This window comes from Saccoglossus kowalevskii, chromosome 13 (assembly GCF_978046115.1).
Source record: "Saccoglossus kowalevskii chromosome 13, keSacKowa6.1, whole genome shotgun sequence".
Lineage (NCBI taxonomy): Eukaryota > Metazoa > Hemichordata > Enteropneusta > Harrimaniidae > Saccoglossus > Saccoglossus kowalevskii.
In genome coordinates, this window is record NC_140653.1 from 12,764,327 (window position 1) to 12,787,981 (window position 23,655).

Consider the following 23,655-nt stretch of genomic DNA (forward strand, 5'->3'; position numbering starts at 1 on the left):
ATTTAATATTCAGTTGGAAGCTGATATTTTAATGGAGCATAAATTGTAATTATCTCTATTCTCGTTATATGTATAATTACAGAAACATGGAGAATAAACATAGAAATAACTTGCATATGTTTTTTCGCATTTGTGGAGAATATTTAATCAGGAAAAAAGAAAAGAAAATGAACTACGAACCAACGAATACTACTTCCTGTGTACATCTCGCATTATTTGATGAAAGAATAAAGTATGATTTACAAAAATGTATATTTATAAAACGTTTATAGCATCCACAGCTTTATGCGCCCTTCTTCACTGTATGACATAGTATGGCAATGTACACAATTATTACACTGCCTTATTACTGCTAAACTACCATGATATAGGAGATATACCTTAATGTGCAAGATTGTCACGTTGATTAAAGAGAACGTGGTCTCGTGGCGTTCAATAAAAAATAATGAAACTCCAGTGACCTCGATTTCGTTTTTCAGTATAAATAGCTGTTAACAGAAAAATGGCGTCTGCAATGTTTGATTTATGTAGTGTTAATTTATTCGTTATCTTAACTTATAGTTAAATTACCTCAGTATTGGTCAATATTCAGTTTTAACGACCCTCTGAAGAATTATTGACCGCGGCGAAAATATCCGATAGAGAATACAAGCGTAATATTCACGGACAGCGCCCTCCCCTGACTGAGTATTTTAAAATTTAGTTGATGATTTATCACATGACGTCTCTATAAATACGTTACTCATCATAATGTGCATGCTTATAATTAAGCATGTACATGTTTATAATTAAGTAAATAATAAACTACTTATTCGCGGGTACCTGCATAGTTACGTCAGACGTTCAGATGAACAATCAGTCGAATAATACAGACTCTTATGACACTGAACAGAGAGCTGGAAAAAATGTTAGTGGAGTGAATAACCGATGCGATATTAATTGCCCGCTATTCATTTAATCTGAACTCATCAACAAGTGCAAACTAGTTGTGCGTGAAACGGCATTATATAAAATTAAGATTCAGCCTAGGACTATTTTTAAATATTTTTTTGTATATCTCAAATCAATTATAATTACAAGTACTAGTAACATAAATTTAAATACAATTTTGAAAGATAATGATTGTTAAAATACCACGTGTCTCTAGCAAAAAAATAAAGAACGAGTCATACTGCATTACTAGACCAGTTTAATTTCAACAGAAGTGGGAGAAAGAATGTGGTGTCCGGTGTCAAAATTGAAACGAGCGGTCGCTGTGAACATGCGCAGATGCTATTGGCTGCGTAATAATGCCAATTAAAGATGGTGCGATGGTGAAGTGAGGGCCCCTACATTAGAATCCATTCACATTCCGCACATACTGCGAGGAGCGTCCTGAGATAACCGGGTCAAGACAGACGCATTCTCTCGCTAACGTTTCTTATAACTTTTCCGCTGTTTTCCCGAGCAGTATTGATGCAATCGTAAAATGGATTCCATTCGTCGATTCTGTATCGCTTTAGATGACAATCGAGATGTATTTAGTGCTGGGGATGTGGTCGCTGGTCGCGTTATTCTGGAACTAAATCGAGGTATCCCGTGCATTAAAGGTACGTAATGTTTTCAACGACTCGTGGGCCCCTTTCCTTAGTTTGCTGCCGTAGAACATATGGGCTGAATGAACTCTTAGTGACACAATTTTGTTTGACATTGCTGTATCTAAAACACGTCTACAGTGTAACGAATTAAACATTGTAACATATAAGGACATATGTGAGAGATTAAGGAAAGTCGCAAGAATCTGAGAGACGCGACATATTCGCTGCACGTTATATTGGGACGTATGTATCATTCACACTGTAATGGAGTCATTGTAGTCTTTTTATCTCCATTCTAAGAGAATTTTATAATTATTATATTTAATAACCAGAACAATACGACATAGAATAAAATACAATGGATTGCCACGCTTTTATCGCACAGTTATGTGACACGTGACCTAAAATAAAATGAACATTACTGTAAGTGTATTGCGTAAATTGAGAATTCAATAAATAATAATGTATTGATAATTGATTGCATAAGATAAAATGCGTTATTTTTGGCACGTAACATGTCGTTAATTATAACTGAACAATGGTTATGCGTTACTGGGGATGTTCACAAAGCTCAGCACTGCGTATTCGTTTATTTTCGATTGGTTGATTATTTATACTCGATAAATTAGCTAGATTTACGTGAACTCCAAAATTCATGTCATGTGACAATTGCCTTTCTCTAAAATTAGATATCAATTATATTTACATCTATCGAAAAATTAATCCATTCGTTGTCATAATAACGCCAATTAAATAATGCCAATAAAACCAGCGAATGCTGTTTTGTAAGGTCAAAAATGACGTTGTGTGTCTCACCGCCTTTTTTATTAATCCTTCCCATCTTAGGCATGCACATACGATTTCTTGGCTTGGTACACGTAACGTGGGCCGAAGATTTCAATAAAAACGCGCCAGTTGCTCCTGGGACAAGTTTCAACGCCAAAGAAGTATACTTTGACCAGATCGTAACGTTTCTCAAGAACGGTAGGTCATGGGGTCATCTATTTTCAAGTTCATGTATGTTCCACATAATATATGTGTTCATGTATGTACCACGACAGTAATTTGTGTTCATGTTTTTAACACGACAGTAATATGTGTTCATGTATGTACCACGACAGTAATATGTGTTCATGTATGTACCACGACAGTAATATGTGTTCATGTATGTACCACGACAGTAATACGTGTTCATGTATTTACACTAAAGTAATTAGTGTTCATGTATGTACCACGACAGTAATTTGTGTTCATGTTTTTAACACGACAGTAATATGTGTTCATGTATGTACCACGACAGTAATATGTGTTCACATATGTACCTCGACAGTAATATGTGTTCACGTATGTACCACGACAGTAATATGTGTGCATGTATGTACCACGACAGTCATATGTGTTCATGTATTTACACTACAGTAATTAGTGTTCATGTATGTACCACGACAGTAATATGTGTCGATGTATTTACATTACAGTAATTAGTATTCATGTATGTACCACGACAGTAATATGTGTTCACGTATGTACCTCGACAGTAATATGTGTTCACGTATGTACCTCGACAGTAATATGTGTTCACATATGTACCTCGACAGTAATATGTGTTCACGTATGTACTACGACAGTAATATGTGTTCACGTATGTACCTCGACAGTAATATGTGTTCACGTATGTACCACGACAGTAATATGTGTTCACGTATGTACCAAGACAGTAATATGTGTTCACGTATGTACCTCGACAGTAATATGTGTTCACGTATGTACCACGACAGTAATATGTGTTCATGTATTTACACTACAATAATTAGTGTTCATGTATGTACCACGACAGTAATATGTGTCGATGTATTTACATTGCAGTAATTAGTATTCATGTATGTACCACGACAGTAATATGTGTTCTTGTTTGTACTATGAGCGTAATATGTGTTCATGTATATACCAAGGCAGTAATATGTGTTCATGTATATATCACGGCAATGATATGAGTTCATGTATATACCACGCAGTAATATAAGTTCATGTATATACCACGGCAGTAATATGTGTTCATGTATATATCACGGCAGTAATATGTGTTCACGTATGTACCACGACAGTAATATGTGTTCATGTATTTACACTACAGTAATATGTGTTCATGTATATACCACGGCAGTAACATGTGTTCATGTATATATCATGGCAATAATATGAGTTCATGTATATACCACGCAGTAATATAAGTTCATGTATATACCACGGCAGTAATATGTGTTCATGTATGTAACACGACAGTAATATGAGTTCTTGTTTGTACTATGAGCGTAATATGTGTTCATGTATATACCACGGCAGTAATATGTGTTTATGTATATATCACGGCAATAATATGAGTTCATGTATATACCACGCAGTAATATAAGTTCATGTATATACCACGGCAGTAATATGTGTTCATGTATATATCAAGGCAGTAATATGTTTCATGTATATATCACGGCAGTAATATGTTTCATGTATATACCACGGCAATAATATGAGTTCATGTATATACCACGCAGTAATATAAGTTCATGTATATACCACGGCAGTAATATGTGTTCATGTATGTATCCATGACAGTAATATGTGTTCTTGTTTGTACTATGAGATTAATATGTGTTCATGTATATACCACGGCAGTAATATGTGTTCATGTATATATCACGGCAATAATATGAGTTCATGTATATACCACGCAGTAATATAAGTTCATGTATATACCACGGCAGTAATATGTGTTCATGTATATATCACGGCAGTGATATGTTTCATGTATATATCACGGCAGTAATATGTTTCATGTATATACCACGGCAATAATATGAGTTCATGTATATACCACGGCAATAATATGAGGTCATGTATATACCACGGCAATAATATGAGTCATGTATGTACCACGGCAGTAATATGTTTCATGTATATATCACGGCAGTAATATGTTTCATGTATATATCACGGCAGTAATATGTTTCATGTATATATCACGGCAGTAATATGTTTCATGTATATACCACGGCAGTAATATGTTTCATGTATATATCACGGCAGTAATATGTTTCATGTATATATCACGGCAGTAATATGTTTCATGTATATACCACGGCAATATTATGAGTTCATGTATATACCACGGCAGTAATATAAGTTCATGTATATATCACGGCAATATTATGAGTTCATGTATATATCACGGCAGTAATATGTTTCATGTATATACCCCGGTAATAATATGTTTCATGTCGTTATGTATCCTATAACAAGGAAGACGTCGTTGTGGTTTAGTTACAGATTGTCATGACACCCCTTGACGCGTGACTTGCATTGCTGGTATTGTCAGTTTAAAAGTGAACATCTATGAATACTGGCAATCTATATTATTACCGCTAGATTAATGTAGTGAATTATTTTACATTATTATTAATAATTGAGTCTACAATGGGAATACGGTTGCCATGGCAACCAGGGTAGTTTTATTTTGTTATACACAGTTTGCTAATGCAGGGATGTATTTCAACGTAGACAGCATGTCAACGTCATTTTTCAAACGAGTGGAATACATACGACGTGTTTCATCTCCCGGTTCAATTCACACACCAACGAAACGTGCTATGCATATTATCCGGGCATGGCAATATGACGAGTTTTTGTGTGTTGTGAGGTTAAAGTGTTAAGTATAATTATCAGGCGTGGTAGATGAAGATCCGTTTTCCTCCACGGGCCCCATCACCATAAATGATAAGAGACTGTTTCTGGGGCATATCATATCACAGTACAAAAACAATCACGATGCAATCATTGTACATTACTTGCACTGTACCTGTCAACTGAAGCTCTCTGAAGGTCGGATACGCGTGTCATAATATAAACGATTTATATGGTTATTTTGTAGTCCGTAGGCCTTATTCGGGCCTCACCATGCTTCTAACTGCTCTGTTCTTGTTGGTCAGCTAAGTGTGTCGGGTCATCGTTCATGTGCTTACATGTGCCAGACATTTTGGCTTGTACACTGTTACCGCTCGGACGCCATGTGTCCAACTTGCATATCTATGTACTTTATTACTAACAAGTGTACGTGTCCCTGACTGAGTGGGCTGATGACTAACTGTGTAGTTTGCACTTCGTTTCGCTCTAGGGGATTCGAGTTGACAATCCCATGTGGATACAGTCATAGTTAGATATGCCCAACTCTTTGTAGTACATGTATATGTAATTTTCCAAAGGTCCGTTGTTGAATGAGCTTTTTGACTCTCATTTCATCCACTTAAATGTCAAGTTCAAGAGTTGTTTTACATCTAAATAATTGTAAGAAGTTGTTTTATTTTGATAAATCCGGCACCAACACAAATATTTACCCCGCCCATAATGTAAACCGTGCCGTATTACCGTCGATGTACTGATGCGGTGATGCGACGGGAGGCAAGTATCTCTTGATATTCGATACTCACAGCACATATCCTCTTTGATTGGATGCACATTTCCAAATAGATCTGGGTTGCAGTAAATTCGGTATTTAATAGCGATGCAAAGGGATGGTCCGTGTTTTTTTTTGTTTCAGTGGCCAGGTTCATGACATTCATAATTCTAAGAACCGCGTTCAATTACAAAGAACGTAACACTGTCGGCCTGTAATGTGTTGAATGTTTCGGTTCTCATAAAACATAAACATAAACTCATGAACATAAAACACAGTATTCTTTACTTTTTATTATTTTTTTATTCAATTTGTCAACATTTATACTGTTTTATTTTTTTTTCTGTCTTGAGTCCCATGTTATTTTTATTTTGACGTAATTAATTAATTTATTATTATTATTATTATTATTATTATTATTATTATTATTATTATTATTATTATTATTATTATTAATATTAGCATTACAATCTCGTTCTGTCAATGTGTATCGGATTGGCGCGGAGTAATTGAAAATTTCTTTTCTCTTACGTTAATAAAAACTAGATACTGAGTTTAGACTTACACAAAAATACACATTAGTGGCGGATTTAGAGGGGTGTGCACATATATACCATAATTCAATTCGGCAATGACGTCAATGTAAAGGCCCCCCAACCCCAACCTCTAAATCCTATATCCGTCTCTGCACACTGGGGTTATTGAGACATACATTAGCACAGCTATATGTTCATCTATCAAGGTGTTATTGGACATACACGAATAGCGTCCATTTAGACTCGGAGGTCACTCACAGGAGCACATAAATAAAAGATAATGTATTACATGCTACGATTCATGGTCGACTTACAATCACAGTATACGCTATGTTATGTTTAGCAGTACATTTTGACGTTGATGTTTGACGGATTGGGACATTGCTCTGTTGTACTACCAAGTTCCGTTGAATTCCTGTAATTGCATAACCCACTACCCCACCCGTCCACGCCTTATTATTTATATCAATATTCTATAGTCGTGCAACTAACATTTCATTACGTTTCTCGTGTCTAGTACGCTCGTTCATCACCCGTGTTCAATGGGCTTCCTGTGGTTTTAATGAAGATGACGTAGTCTAAAAGACTTGCATTTATACGATCCCGTGTGAGTTATTAGAACGATTTGATTTCCCATGGACGAAATGAAGTCCCCATAACTTTGTGACTTCTGAATACATCTTAGTTCTGTATAATATAGTCAGCACAGAAAGGCGGATGATATTAGATTTTCCACAATTAAAGATGTGCAATATTGAATTAGAATCAGCGAGCAGTTTTTTGTTTGCTCCAGTACGATCAGCGGACTGCTCTAACGATCGGGTTATTCAATTTTCTATAAACATGTTTAACTCCGCTGTTTGAATTTAACTGAATTAAAGTTAGCACAATATTTTATCTCGTCATAGCCGAAACACGCAACGTCAATATATATCAATTCAAAATCAAAATGCGGAATCTACGCGTTGTTAACCAGTAACTAGCAAATCATGCCGTGGTCCCTTCCTGTTGGAGGTCCGCCTTGTCTCCCGTCTCCATTTCTTCGGGTCAGTGTGGAGGACTACGTTTGTGTTTATTGCTTTGCAATAATTCATTGAAAATTCAACCTGTTGTGTCGTAGTAACCGCCCATCTCCAGGGAGTTTGCGGTTTTGACTTTCGCAAACCTCTTCCTACTCATCAGTGAATATGCCCACTTGCCAGGCACGCGGCATCCTCAGTTGAACGGAAGCGTCCAGTCGCCACGGTGGACCAGGCGTAATGCTGTCGCCTCCGTGTGAGATGCATGTTCTCAATGCACGCATGCAGTCATCGTATACTTGCAGAAAAGCTGCCGAGTATAATAAATAATAATTATATGTTTTCTAATGTTACGACAACCGTGTATAATATCTTTTATAATTCTGTCTTATACATTTGCTTCGACCATGGAAGTAAAAGTCTGTCATTTACCTCCATGCTTTGACTAAACCATGGAACTATAAACCCCATGACTAAACTGAAACCCCGCAGATTAAGATGAATTAAAAACAGGAAACTACTAAAAACACAACAATCCAAACGTGAGTCATATTTTCCACTGTGCCTGCTTTCCGACAGTCATAATTACACAGAGAATGTGCTACTTGAAAGTAAACTACCCCCTGTTGCTGACTAATAATACATGGAAGAACATCTTAAATATGTGCTCTGAAGCTATAGGCAAATGTCAGCCCGTTTGACGTCCAACGGCGGAGATTATTTAGACAACGTCGCTTCCACTTTAGCAATGATAATCCGAGATCGTATTGCATGACGCGCTTTATTACAAATTATACTATGTGATGTATCACAGTTCCTCTATCTAGAGGGTTAGAGGTACTCATTGTGGATATATGCATGTTTGTTCGGGTAAATACTAATACTATTAAAGCGGAGGGGTCGTCACCTGCGCATGCGTGGGAATTGAGTCCCACGCGATAATAACAACACAAGCTGAAAACACAAAGAACCATGGGTACGCTATGGCCGTTTGCCGCATGCGCAGGTAACGACTCCCCTGCTTTAAAATACCATAACACGCTATGGTGGTTGGAGTTGAGGAGTGAAATAACATTGGTGTCTTGTATTTAGAGATTCTTGTGTGCTTTTGAACAAGCAGAATGCCACCTCCCAGTAGAAAGAAAATGTATCTTCAATAATGGCAAACGTGAAACTTTTAAAGCGGGAGGGTCGTCACCTGCGCACGCGCGGGAATTGAGTCCCAAGCGACGATAACAACACACGTTAAAACGCAAAGGCTCATGGGTAGACGCTGGTTTGTAAACAATGACACGCTATGGCCATCTGACACATGTGCAAGTGACGACCCTCCCGCTTTAACTAAAACAACGTGCCTTGGTTCAGTTGACCGGTATCACGCAGAACGCGTTCGATTTTTTAATATTTTACAGGCGTTGTATACGTTACGTGGGACCCACATTTTATATTTTCTTTGTAATTCAAGTTAACAAAATAAATACATAAAATCCAACCATTGCTTATGATCGAGGTTATCCGCCCATCCGCCGATCAATCCGTCCGCCTGCTTTGCCGTCATTACAATAAATTCTAGTTTCGTGTGAGGGCAAGTTCAAGTTTATCCAGGTTTGTTAATTAATATTGTCACCGTAGTCAATATTTATCAGTAATTTATACGACACTCAACTCCAGCGTGCTGACAAATACTATAAAATCTTGTCAACACTACATGGAAGCCAAACGCTCACAACACAACATGTTTACTTCCAAACCCTACATTTCATGAGCAAAGCTCCATTGCTCTGACATTGATTACAACGATAATTCCCATGGCGGCCATGGTGTCCATTCGTCTTGTGAAATTAAAAGCTATTCACCACGGAAATATTTTAAGTCGTTAAGTTAAACTTTAGCTTTCTCATAATTATATTGACATAGTTGTAAAAAGTTTGCATGTCTACTGACATTACGCATTCGTCAATTCGCAGCACACCGCACCAGCGTCATTATTCACTTTTGGCGGGAAAATGAATTGAACTGTAATTGCGCTTGTTGAGAAGAATTGATAGTTTAGCTGTATGTCATCGCATTGGCAAGATGCCGTGGTGTCATAGTGTGTGATGTATTGACCTGCGTGTCAATGGTTGATCCTTGTTGAACATTATATATGTATATTCTCTTCAAATGAAATCATTTTTATGGACTGCAGCATATGGATCACGTGGTGTAATTCCGAGAGAAAGGATTCTTTGTATTTATGTTGGTGGTCGTCGCCGTGTCTGCGGAAGTACTATGGGGGATTGCATGATGGGAGTGATAAGTCTTTTGATCAGTAAAATAATTTTTGAAAAGTGGCACTAGAGTGACTGTGAAATGAAGGTTGGTTTTAAATATTACATATCATGAATTCTTGATGAAATAATGAAAGAAAATTGAACTGATATAAAAGGACAGTAAATGTAGCCAGAATGCAAGCTCAGAACCCGGGGGGGGGCAGAATATGTCACAATAAGCAAAGTTCAATATCATTAGCCAGAGTACTTTACCCGCACATTAATTATTGGTCTAGGTTGGTTGAAGACGTTATTAGAGGGATGACTCGCAAGAAGTATTCGCCGTGACTCTGAACCTTTCATTCGGGTTCATACAACACTTGTAAGATACGTCATTGAGGAGTCATTGACCATAATCCGTTAAGTAGAATGAAAAGCATTTTTAAACCTCCTGTTGCAGACCCTGTTACAATATTAGGTTCAGTTGTATACCAGAATACAAGTTTGTCGTGGCCCAATAATATTACTGGAATTTCAGGACCATCACATTACCGACTAACATGTTACTGTCAGGAAGATTTAATGTCTTGTTTGTATTTACACAACGCGACAGAGAGGTTTATTGTCAACATATATATTTGTATGTGTATTGAAGCTATACAAAATTTGACTTATGCATATCCGTGTCATGTGTCAAAAGAACATCGCGATGTTCTCATGCAATTGTTAAATCTTGGTATCATTCCCAATTTTCACCAAACTGTACGTTTTGACGACTCGTAAGCGATTATAGGATTATATTTCAGGTATACTTGAAGTGAATCTCAGCACTGTGATTTTATAAATGTTATACAGATATATTGTAAATTACACAGAGGTAAAACAACAATACATTTCCCTTTACATCCCTTCCCCCCATTACACACAGTCGTTGAGAAAGTTATGGTTCACAACCATCACCAGTTCTATTGTTGAAGCTAACCTGTAGTCTAACCGTGTAGTGATTTCAATATATTTAGAGCTCGGCAGTTTAACATGAGCAGCGTGCAACATTATCTTTTTTAGGTTTTTTTCTGAAACAATAATTGAAAGCTGATCAAAGGTACAGTCGGTATATTATTGTATCAATGGAATCTGTCGTCAAACGAACGGCGCATGTTTACAGTGTCTCAACACCAAGTGATGATTAGTGTGACGTCATGCCTTTACAGTAATCAACGTCATCCATGTTTATAATAATCATCGGCTACATTGTCTCTGACTTTACTTAAAGCGGGAGGAGCGTCTCCTGCGCACGCGCGGGAATTGAGTACTAAGCGACAATAACAACGCACGCTAAAACCGCAAAGGCTCATGGGTAGACGCTTGTTTGTAAACAATGACACGCCATGGCCATCTGACGCATGCGCAGGTAACATCACCCCCGCTTTAAGTCAGTGACTAGACACAATTTTATTTTGGCTTATTTAATGACAAATGCAATCCAACAGTCGAAGTGCACTGGTTGTCGCTGTATGTTCAAGTGAAGAGTGTGCTAATGGGGTTTTCAGATTTATAGGTGGATTTGATACAGTTTGTAATGGAATCAGTTATGTATTAGTCAGAAGATATATTGAGCTGCCTTAATTTCTTAACAAACAATGTCCATGACATATACTCTCCCTCAGTAACTACAAGTTTCAATAAATTGTGTAAGTTTAATTTATGAATGATAACTCTTAGATTGTGTATTTTTGATGGGTGCTTACTGCCTCCTGCATTTGTTTGCCATGGAAACATCAATCTCGAGAATTTTTTGGCATTGGTAATTCATTAAGTTATACATAGGCTCTAATGAATTCAATCTATTAAATGTTGATAGGAATGTGTACGGGTGCCATGGAAAAAAATGTGGAATGATTAATCATTCATATCGAAAAGTTATTGATCATTGCCAAATAATTCAAAAAGATAACAACGAAATTTCTTGTTTTTTGGAAAGACGGTCCTTCAGACATAAAGTAAGTGTATAATTGTTTTTAAAAAGGTCTGTTTTGTTGTGAACACTCTGTTGTGTTTGGGGGAACATTATCTCGCTTATTTGATAACAATTACTAGTATTCGTAGAGATACGAGGGGCGTTCAATAAGTAATGCCCCTGACCCATTTCCCATAGCAGGATATTAATGAAACTTGACACAGTTATTAGTCTTTCTTTACATAGGAACCACCCAAAGTTATGCTTTTCTCCCATCGTTTGATGCAGCTCTGGAGACCGTTTTTGTAGAACATGGCAGGTTGGTTCTCCAACCACGTCGTAACTTCAGAAATCAGGGCTGTATCATCTGGGAAACGTTTTCCTTTCAAACACAACTTCATGACTGGGAAGAGATGAAAGTCAGAGGGTGCAAGGTCAGGAGAGTGAGGGGGTGGGGAAGGATTTAATAGCCACACGCCCATGCTTCTGATCTGGCGACTTGCGAGTTGTGGGCCGGAGCGTTGTCCTGGAGGAGGAGGATACCTTTGCTGATCTTGCCCTGGCTCTTGATTTTAAAAGCTTCTGTTAATTTCATCAAAAGTGAAGCGGAATAGGCTCCTGTAATTGTGGCACCCTTTGCCATGAAATCTGTCATCACTCCGTCCTGGTCCCAGAAGACGTGAGCACCCTTGCCTTCTTTAGAGTGGTGAGCCCAAGTGCTTCCACTGCATTGACTTGGCTTTGGTCTCTGGATCATAGTGATGGACCCAAGTTTCATCCTGTGCAATCAGTCTTTTGAAAAACTTTGAGTCATCGTCTTGACACATTTCCAAATTCATCCTCAAGCACTCGACACGTTCCTGCTTCTGGAAAGGTGTGAGCAACCTGGGAATCCATCTGGCAGACACCTTATGCATATGCAAATGGTCATGAATGATAGTTTCCACAGACCTTGTACTAATCTTGACCTCTTGGGTTATTTGGCGAACAGTAATGCGTCGATCTTCCAAAATGGCTGCCTCAACTGTAAGTGGGTCTTGGGCATTACTAATTGAACGCCCCTTTGTACCTGGTTCGAACCAGAATAATACACATTAGTTCAATACAGATAGTCCAGCTTTATTCATTTAAACATGATGTCATTATGATAACACATGCCTCGCTAACAGACTTTGAGCTGACCCTTAGTTCAATTGGAAACAAATTACATATTATAGTTACAAGAGAAATGAAGGATTCTTCACCATTGCTGTCTGTGTTTTTGTTTGTTTGATGGTTGGTTGTTTGTTTATTGGTTGGTTTATTGGTTTGTTTGTTTGTTTATTTACACAAAAACAAAACAATACCTACACTCAGTACTTGTCAGGTTTTCATAGAGGAGCTAGCACGAGCTATTTGGCGGCAATTCCCTCGGGCCGCATGGCTAAAAAGCTGTCTATCAGTATGCTTTCATCGTGAACGACATATGCTGAACTCTCCTTCATGCTTTGTTACAGATAGGGAACGACAAGAAGACTGGAATTTACAATCGGGAGTTCATCGATTCCCATTTAGGTTACAGATCCCTGATCGGAATCTTCCAATGTCATTTGAGGGGAAGTACGGATGTGTTCGATATTCCCTCAAATGTACAATTGAAAGATCCTCTGGTAAAAATGTATATTCTAAGAGGGCGCTAACAGTAATAGGCAAACACATGGATCCCAATAGAGTACCTAATGCAAAGGTGAGACATTGAACGGTTAGCACTTATTTACCTATAGCACGAAGTCAACTGTCAAAATAAAAAGCATTAGGTTATTGGCGACACCGTTTGTTACTTTACTAGATTATGTACAATGTGGATTGGAAAATCAATAGTCTAAGACTGTTTCAAACAATTATATATCTTATTATTGATCAGTTGAGACAGACTAGTGAATTAATGTTATTGCCTTATCCAATACGGCACTCTTCTTAATCCATTTGTACCCTCGTAAATATTACACGCTTGAATAACCCCGAGGACGACGTTACAACTCGAATGAGGACAATTGCGTAGGTTAAAATGTGACATGTATTTGCGTGCTAGATGTACGTGACTGAATTCGAGCGTCAAATGATGTGCGTGTAACTATATCGTTTGTAGGAAATTACACGAGTTGGAGCGTGGTGAGCTTAGTAAACGTACCAAGTGTAACTTTAAATCTCAAACTCTCAGTGCAAGCCAGTAAAACAGCGTGAATATTAGTCAATAATGTATTGCTAGTTAGCAATTTACATAAAAGCTTGTATAAGTAAATTTTACAGGTGTACGGTTTGGAATATGAATGCACGTATGCTTATTTACAATTTCCATTTACAATCGTTTTACGTGTGCTTGTTTACAATCTCCATGTGAATACAAGTGTACGGTTCTCAGTGAAAACACGTGTGCTTGTTTATAATCTCTATCTGAATCCAAGTGATATGAGTTACGATCGTCATATGAATATACAAATGTAGCAGCATGCAATGTGCATACCAACGAAAAAAAAAATGGTAACACGAATGTATGTGTTAGACAGCGGTATAATGATTTTAATTATCCTATGTATTAATATAAAAGAATATATAATTGTTACATTTCATAATACATAATAGTAATAACATATTAATATGTACCCTTGAAAATAATTAAAATTTAATATACAACAGGCACCAATTGTAGCACAGACCGAAATGTCAGGAGGATGCCTTCTATGCATATCCAGACCAACTACAATGCTGGTGAGGGTACAGAGGAAGGGATACGCCCCGGGCAATGCTATACCATTAAAAGTCAGCATTAACAATAATAGTAACCGTCGCGTACACGAGGTACACGCTACACTGATGCAGGTGAGTATCGATTGTTCGTTTGAACTCAACTAATCTATGTAATCTTTGCACCTCATTCATTTATCTTTGTGGATAAAGTGAATTCAGAGAATGTGCCACGCCCAGTATTTCAAATAATATGATCCTGGGAAGAATGGACCAATTCTTTTGTTCTTTGTAGATAATGTGAATTTAGGTCATATCCGCGGATAATTATAGCGAAATATGCTACACTCCATTATTCTCGGTGCATATTAAGAGCTATATAATTCTGTGAATTAATGTTGCTTTAAATAATATGACTTTGTCAGTTATAGTAAATGCTTACATATGTAGCTTATTAGTCCCCGTTCGGACGAAGTCCAAAAACGGGGACTTATAATTCGGTCTCCGTCCGTGCGTCCGTGCGTCTGTGCGTCTGTGCGTCCGTGCGTCCGTCCGGAGTCATATCTCAGAATCCCTTGGACCGATTCCGTTCATTCTTTGCATGTGCCTAGTACATTTGTACTTTATGTGGGACATATGCACATGCAGTGGTTTAGCGATTCGATTCAAAATGGCCGACTGGCAGCCATCTTGTTTTTTGAAAATGTTGTATTTTGGACATGCTTTGTCAGTTTTCATTCAAACTTGGTACATAGAATATACATGTTAGGATACATGTCCATGACGATTTATTTCACAATTGGATCAAAGATGGCCGACTGGCAGCCATCTTGTTTTTTGAAAATGTTGTATTTTGGACATGGTTTGTCAGTTTTCATTCAAATTTAGTACATAGATTATACATGTTAGGATACATGTCCCCGACCATCCATGAGTTCCTGAGTCTGTCCGTCCATCCGTCTGTGTGTCCATTCGTCCGTGCGTCAGTCTGTTCAGAGTCATATTTCAGAATCCTGTGGACCGATTCCGTTCATTCTTTGCATGTGCCTAGTACCTTATGTGGGACATATGCACATGCAGTGGTTTAGCGATTCGATTCAAAATGGCCGACTGGCAGCCATCTTGTTTTTTGAAAATGTTGTATTTTGGACATGCTTTGTCAGTTGTCATTCAAACTTGGTACATAGATTATACATGTTAGGATACATGTCCATGACTATTTATTTCGCAATTGGATCAAAGATGGTCGACTGGCAGGCATCTTGTTTTTGTTTTTTTATGCGGTATCTTGGACGCGCTCTGTCAGTTTTCATTCAAATTTGGCACATACATGTACTTTATCTGACTTTTTGGCCTTACTGCTATATTTCCACAATTTATGTACACATACATCATACATATCAGTGTGTTTCATAATCAGATCAAAGATGGCCGAATAATGGCTGTTTTTATTTTTGGCCATATTACTACTACAATGAACTCGTGTTTTGATGTAAATAAACAATCTGTTGTATACGCCACTTGGAACTCAAGTTTCAAGGACACGCTCGCGACAACCCCTCCGCTTTAATATGACGAGCACAAAGAGAACTTCCCAAATTTTAACGGGGACTGCGTCATTTTCAATGACTTATTAAATGTTAATTGTGTGTGACCGGGCATGTAATATAGTTACAACACATTGATTTATATATTCATCAAATTACTATTCCCGTACAATGTGTGTTTGTATCACCAGGACGTGAAATATACAGCGTTTGGTGTGAGGTGTGGGAAGACTATGAATGTCTGTCGTAGTAAAGAAATTATTGCAACACAGTCGCACACAGAGGGATGTCAACCACATAGTAAAGTGACTTGGAATGCCAATCTTGAAATTCCACCAGTTCCGCCCAGTGGACTTGAAGGTTGTGATTTAATAGATACACAGTATTATCTCAAGGTATGAAAATGTGCATCGCAATGGTATGTCAAGTTCATGATTTTACTTTCAGTTTTTCTTTTACTCGAAAACAGGTTGTGCGACTTCAAAATGAATATTTGCCACTTGACAAACCAATTCTATGAAAGTTTTTCTGCTCTCAAGTAACGGATATACGAATGTGACATATATATTGGTCAATTTATTATTTGATTAAGTAGTAACCATTAACTCAGCGATCTACTGGAGATAACCAGAGATAACCAGACATGCGCACATTATAATTCAGAGACACAAATGGCCGACGAAATTTCATTAAGAGCGAAAGTACCACGTGATTTTCCTTTGCCCCTCAAATAGAGAGGGGGGTATGTAAATGGCTGGCGAAATTTTTGCAGGTCAGCAAATCTTTGCTCACTAATATAATATAAGGAATCCCCAGCTATTGTAAACGGTGAGCAACATTTCCAAGTAAAACAGATAAGGGCCAAATTTTAAAATAAATGGGGTTTGGTATAATGAATTGGATGCTATAAATAGTTATACTAGTATTTAAAAATCTTTAAAACGTGTGAAAATACATATACTTAAAATAAAAATGCAAACAGCATGTTCTGGATACATATGTACGTGGAAAGAACCCTCTTCAATTTCTAATTGGTTAACCTTTAATCTGACTAATCTCCTCAAGTAGTGTTCTGTACTTTTCCGTAATCGCGATTCAAATGCTGTGGTTATATCATTTCACGAAACCAATCTGAAAACGTCATTGCGTTTATTAAAACACTGGTGGTGCATTGTATACTGATTTAATGTAATATTATATAATGATTGTAGTTATACAATTCATATTGTTGTTTTAGATCGAGGCTGAAGTATCACATGCCAAACATAATTTACTAATAGAAGTACCAGTGGTTATTGGTAGTAAACAATTACGTCATCTGGAAGACTCGTCCACCTTTACGGATTTATCACCATTGGCCAAATTTCCCTCGGAAGAATCTCTTCATGATGAAATTATGCGTGAGTAATATTCTTTATTATTTTTCCCATTTTCCCCCAGTATGTTACTAATTCCTTCAAATCAATCAAAAATATTTATGTGGCGGCAGTGTCATGTTAAAGGCGCTGTAGCTAAAAAAAATAAACCACACTAAATGCTTGGAAAATAAATGAGTCTCATGTTACATGTATTCTTTAAAATACTCGATCTTGATGACTGTAGTAAAAAGTTAAGACGCAATATGGGGGATACGCGACCACCATGCGATATTTTTTTGTATTTGATATTTCTTAAAAATTGTCTTAAACCATTTAATGATATCGATGTTGTAGAGATTTTCAGAAAGTAAAATTCACACTAAATATAGGACTTGTTTTAAACCATATCAAACTATTTTATGAAAGCTCATAATTTACAATAATTAAAAATCGGTGTTACGTTAGACATAACCTTCATGTAGTCATGTGAGTGCTAAGTAAATAAATCCTTTATTAAATGAATTTTGTGAAAAAATTACAGATAACACAATTATATTTCCTGAAGATTGTAAATTAAAACAAGAGAAACATAACTATTTTTGCATAGTCACCAGATTATGTTGTGCGTTTTTACATTTAGATAGTGAAATCTTTTGAATGCATAAATCACTGACCGGGTATTGTTCGTTTATACCACATCAAGGGTGGCCTTCTTGATTAGCAGGGTTATGACTGCAGATTTAAATAATTGTATGTCGTAGTCTTTGTAAGTTCGGTAGTGTATTTCAAGATTAGTAGTTCTCCATTTATGTTCTGCCAATCGTCTAAGTCATTTTCACTGGAATAGTACTTTGGGCAAACGGCGAGGATTTGTTTTTTTCACAGGACGCTTGTTTATTTAGCATTGAGTCTAGGATATGTCCACAGAGATGAGTTCGTTCATGTACTCACTGTAAGAACTCACTGTGACGCCACATAAATTGTCAATGTCAGTGAATTGTTGGCATCGGAACTGAGTCGGTAAAGTCACCACCCATGAAGCGAATACCAAATAATATGATTTCTTCATTGTGGCACCAAACTCAGACAGAAACTTTGAAATAGTCAATGTGTTCTTCACGTTGGATGGGGACGATATAGAATGACAAGTTCGGGGGAAAATTTTTGGTAAACCATGTTAACTACTGTTGCCTCAAAAGATGTAATGTTTTCCATTCGTTTCCAATCAGAAGGTTTAATGGGTGATTTAAACGAGAGCAATTCCACAACCCGATTACATAGTCCGCAGTGTATGTTTAAATGATTTGGCTTCTAGGAATACACTCATTGATAACATGGTCGTCTGCTGGTTCTTTCATTAGGCTTTTTTGTTAATGCAAGTAAATCAATATCATCGTAATCTCTGACTTCAATGGCTTTGTTGCAAATGGATCTGGCATTCAAAGTAGTAAGCATCAGTTTACACATTCTAGTGATAGGTAGGCATGCGTCTATGACAGAATTTACTATTGGTGACGTCACTTCATTAGAGTTAATATTTAAATGCAAATCAGGCTGAGATTTGAAGGGTTTTTTTTCTTGCTACCTGCTCTGCCATTGTTTGATGGTCTAGGCGGTGGTCGTCGCGCCGCGCATGTGCGACATTTAGGTTGATGAACATTACTTTTCCAATACGTTCTTCTAAAAAAAATCACAAGTACGAGTTTTGACTTGAGCGCGACGTGCACTAATTAATGCCATTGAATTTTTGAATAACTTCCAACTACAAACAAAATCACCTAGTTAAACCTAGTAACGTCCCAGTTTGTGCACGTTAGTTGGTAGCAACACGTTAGTTGGTCGCCATCTTTGTTCATATTAAAAACTCATATCTCGCAATAAGCCAACTACTGTTATGTATATAGTCCAGGACTAGCAATAGCCGAATTATAATAAACATTGAATGCAGCGCACAGTGTATGGAAGCTGTCAGCTAAGGGACATTTTACTTCCTTGGAGCTGTTTTGAAAAACAGTGAAACATTTGCATTGGACAATTGTGAGTTAGCCTGGACATTTTCTCAGAAATGACCGTAACCACATTTCAATTCCTACCTGAGAATTTTCGCGTTTATTAATAATTTCTTTTTCACAACTTTTGTGATACAAATGTAATATTTTAAAGAACTCGGTATTGCCTAGTTGACAGTTAAATTTAGCTTTTTAAGAGATGTTCCTTTTCCATTGGATAGTAATGCTCAAAATTCTGCAATAATTGTGGATATGTTAGGAGGGTCTTTATCAGCATAACTTTCATTGGTCGATCGTGTATAATTGCAGAGGTGGTTCGTAAGGAAGTGGATGCCAAGATGCACCCGGTTCTCAAACATATACAGCAGCTTCCTGGTCACATCAATGTCCAGGAGAGTGAACCAGAAGTCTAAGAGTCTTTGCTGTGATTTCTTCTAGACAAATGTTTTAGTTTGTGTACCAGCGTAACCACCCGGTCACTGTTTCACTGCCCATTGTTAACTGAGTTTTCCCTACAAGAGATGGGGCAGATGTTATCCTAACACCTATAGCACTGAATATGCCATGCAGGGTACAATGTCCTCTGCTTAGTCTCCCAGCATTTTCTGAGGACCACTTGAGGGAGCTATCTTCAGAGTTAACTCTGTAGACAGAACTGCACGGTTGCATGCGAACAAAATAATTAATGTTCCAATATTTCACATGGAGTGCTCGAGCAGCTTAGTCACACACAAGTTTGTTTTGGTCAATCATTAAGTGTGTAGCGATCAAGATCTGAAATAGCACTGCACAAACGGACTCATAGATTAGTTTTCCTATTGTTTAAGACTAGTTCTGTATCGCATAGTTTGCTATCACGCTTAAATTAGTAGGTACTAATTAGTGTACATCTGTGTTCGGTCTCAACATTTTTGGGAGTTACATTTGTACTGGAAGATGTTGTCAGTTGAGGAGAATTAGTGTAATAAATTAATGTCTCTTTGTCTACGAATCTGCCAGGGATATGCTGTGTATAGTTTCTTCTCTGCATATGATTGAATAGTTGTGCTTCTTAATCACGCACTGTCCAATTGCCCTACTTAGTAGTATGCTTTCTTATGAATTAAGGTTATGACACGTAATAGCTAGTTCAGAGAATAAGATATAAACAAAACTAACGCCACCTCTTCAACTACGTATCATATTATTCTTTTATTGTACGTAGTAGTAAAGTGGGGGAAATTATCTGTATGACCGGAATGACATTACACGGTTGAGTTGGCAGATGTGGTTCAGAGGGCATTCGAATAATAATGCAAGCTCATTGATAATTGGGATAGTTCCCCATGTTTTGCTGATTTCTTTCCAAAGTAGAACAAAATTGATGTATGCCATCTTATTCACATAAAAAGATTTGTTGTGCAATGTATACAAAACGTAAATATGACGTTGTTGTTGTTGTTGTTGTTGTTATTGTTGTTTTTTATTTACAAGATAAAAAAAGCAAAAAATATAAATAAAGCAAACATAAGAAAAAACAAAAGTTATTTATGTATGTGCACACCCTATCACACAGTACGTATTCACTGATATTAGAACATATTGGATAAGTTGATGCTTCTTTTAAACTTAAGGGAAAATGCATGAATTCAAAACCATTACTCTGACTCATGACATTTATTATCATTAGCTACCTAGAATTAAGGAAAGAGGTGACATGTCATCTGAATTATTAATCCTAATGGATTTTTTTTACATTAAAATGATTAGTAATGTCTTCCCAAACAGGTTCTTTGATAAGTCAGCGGCAAGTGAGAGAATACATCATATATAGCAGTGTTTACAGTGCATTACTGTTACATTTCAAGATTGAAAAACATTCTTAGCTCTTTAAAGCAAATTTGACTATAGCAATATCTTGTAGAACATGTTCTCATATTATAATATAGCACGTGTACCCAAAGAAGTTATGTTACGTTTTATTGCAACACTTTATTACGATGTGTTTCCCATGCTATTAGCCTTTCTCTTACCTGTCTCAAAACAATGCCATATTTCACATAAAAATTACCACTTTTCATAGAGAAAAGTGCCGCCAAAATTACCAGTGTTTCATTTCAATGCTAAACCCATTTCACGAGTTAACAAGTATACTGAACATGATTCTATCAAGAAAATGTTTTTACAACTGGGAGACTGTGAGTTTATACAATTGATCTTTGTATCAATGTCCATATGTTCTAGTACATTGCTGTATACTTGTTATGTCAGACTCTTCCATGAAAAAACATTCACATCTTTGCTATGTCATGCTCACATAACATTGACTGTCATGTTATTGTATGTTTGTTTGTTACACAGCTCCTCCATCATACCGAGAAGTCTACTGCGGTAAGGTGTCGATTTTAGACGAGGCAGATGATGAAGACACATTCGGTGATTTGCGTTTTGCTCCGAAATATGCATATTATATGCCTGATTAAATATCTGATTTTTGATTTGAGCTCACATTGTAGTGGATGATCGTACTAGCTTGTATCAAGCAGGCGCACAGTAGAATGATCCAAAAGAATCCCAGGGCACGTTTCAAAACGATTTCAATTTCAGTGTGGCAGAGAAGCGAAACTATAATAATAACAGTTCGGGTGTAACATAAATGTTATAAGGCAGTTGTCATTTAACTGTGTGACGTTATTTATATTGTTTTTAAACAATTCAACATGGAAGATTAGTTACTATTCACTCACAATTTTGAACTGCCCGTGCATGTGTACCTCCTTCTATGTGATTGTTATGTGTGTGTGTCTCCTGTGTACGTCTGTGTGTACTTCCGCACGTGTAAAGTTCCCGTATCATGTGTGTGTCACGTGTAGACACGTAATTCATCCAGTATAGGCATGCATTCTCACGTGTACGTGTACATTCTCATGTATTTGCATGCTTCATATTCGTATTTCAAGTGCATGTGTGCCTTCTAACGTTTACGTGTGACCTCACATGTGTATGCATGCATTCTGTATAAACGTCTATTTTCTGTCTACTAAGTATGCATGCCTCCCATGCAAGCCGGCCTCCTCTGTATGCGTCTTCTGTGTAGGCGTATCTTCTTCTTTACTCTTATGACGGCGTGTTTACTATTGTGTACTTCAATCGACTTCTCCTGTTTACACGTAGATGTGGGTCCATAGCTCTACGTAATCCATGAGATTTGGGCCTTTTCAATTTTTCTTGCTCCTGTGCCAACAAAGTCGTGAAAAAAAGTGGTAAAAAGTCTCAAATCTCTCATAATACTAACAGCTACCCCTGTGTGGGCATTTATCTACTTGTTTATGTCCAGTCTATGCACAAATGACCTAATGACATCTTGGAACATCGACATTGTTATAAATATACTTCGCTCCCTCTTGACAAAATCGTAAAATCGTCTTCCAATTAACCGGTTGATGGACGCCATTAATTTGATCCGCTGTTTTGACTGTTGAGTAACTCCCTGTGGGGAGATTACGTATGCAAAGACGTCACCGAATGAGAAGTATTCACTGAGAACTACGTTTAACTTTTCATATTACATTTTGACTGTTGAGTAACTCCCTGTGGGGAGATTACGTATGTAAAGACGTCACCGAATGAGAAGTATTCACTGAGAACTACGTTTAACTTTTCATAACACATATTTCAAGTCGGTTGATTATAAAAATACGAAATAGTTTTAAAAGACGACATTTCATGTGTGTATAATTTAGCAATTGTGTAGTTATTTTTTTTTACAGTACGACTCGTTTGTTTTTAGTGCGGAGTTATGGGTTAATATGACGTCACCAGGACACCGCCACGGAAATTTTGACCGGGCTTCTAAATGACCGTCAATACCAAGTCAGTGACGTCGGAAATATCAGTTAACAGTTGGCACTATATAAAATAATCACTGGCACGGGGAATTTAACACGATATGACGATAACAACGCACACATTCCTTTCCTCACGTACAAGATGTAGACTAGTTTATCTAGCGAATTTATCGAGATGGCAGGTTGTTAAACAGATTATCATACTGTACAGGGAAGGTGGTTGAATTAACCGTTCATTGAGTCATTTAGTCGGTTATGCACATGTAATTCTTGCGGGGAATTCGATTTCAACTGTGTGTGGTTTTGTTATTATATATTTCAGTAAATATTAATATGGGAGTTGGAATATGCACTATTTTATTTTGAAGGGATTTAATAAATTACATGATTGTGGTAAAACCATAA

At 37.1% G+C, this 23,655-nt stretch overlaps 1 protein-coding gene across 1 annotated transcript; it reads left to right on the top strand.

Moving 5' to 3' along the window:
* The first annotated feature begins 1,310 nt into the window (after nt 1–1,310).
* LOC100368904 (arrestin domain-containing protein 3-like) lies at nt 1,311–23,655 on the top strand. The gene is made up of 7 exons (XM_002738695.4): nt 1,311–1,589; nt 2,424–2,561; nt 13,282–13,511; nt 14,462–14,644; nt 16,248–16,451; nt 17,294–17,456; nt 21,764–23,655. Exons 1-7 carry the CDS (start codon nt 1,469–1,471, stop codon nt 21,883–21,885), a joined length of 1,161 nt encoding a protein of 386 aa, XP_002738741.1. The 5' UTR covers nt 1,311–1,468; the 3' UTR covers nt 21,886–23,655.

Coding starts and splice junctions, on each gene's coding strand:
- LOC100368904 (XM_002738695.4), top strand. CDS start 1,469: ATGGATTCCATTCGTCGATTCTGTATCGCTTTAGATGACAATCGAGAT. Junction 13,512..14,461: donor ATAGAGTACCTAATGCAAAG/GTGAGACATTGA, acceptor AATATACAACAG/GCACCAATTGTAGCACAGAC. Junction 16,452..17,293: donor ATACACAGTATTATCTCAAG/GTATGAAAATGT, acceptor TTGTTGTTTTAG/ATCGAGGCTGAAGTATCACA.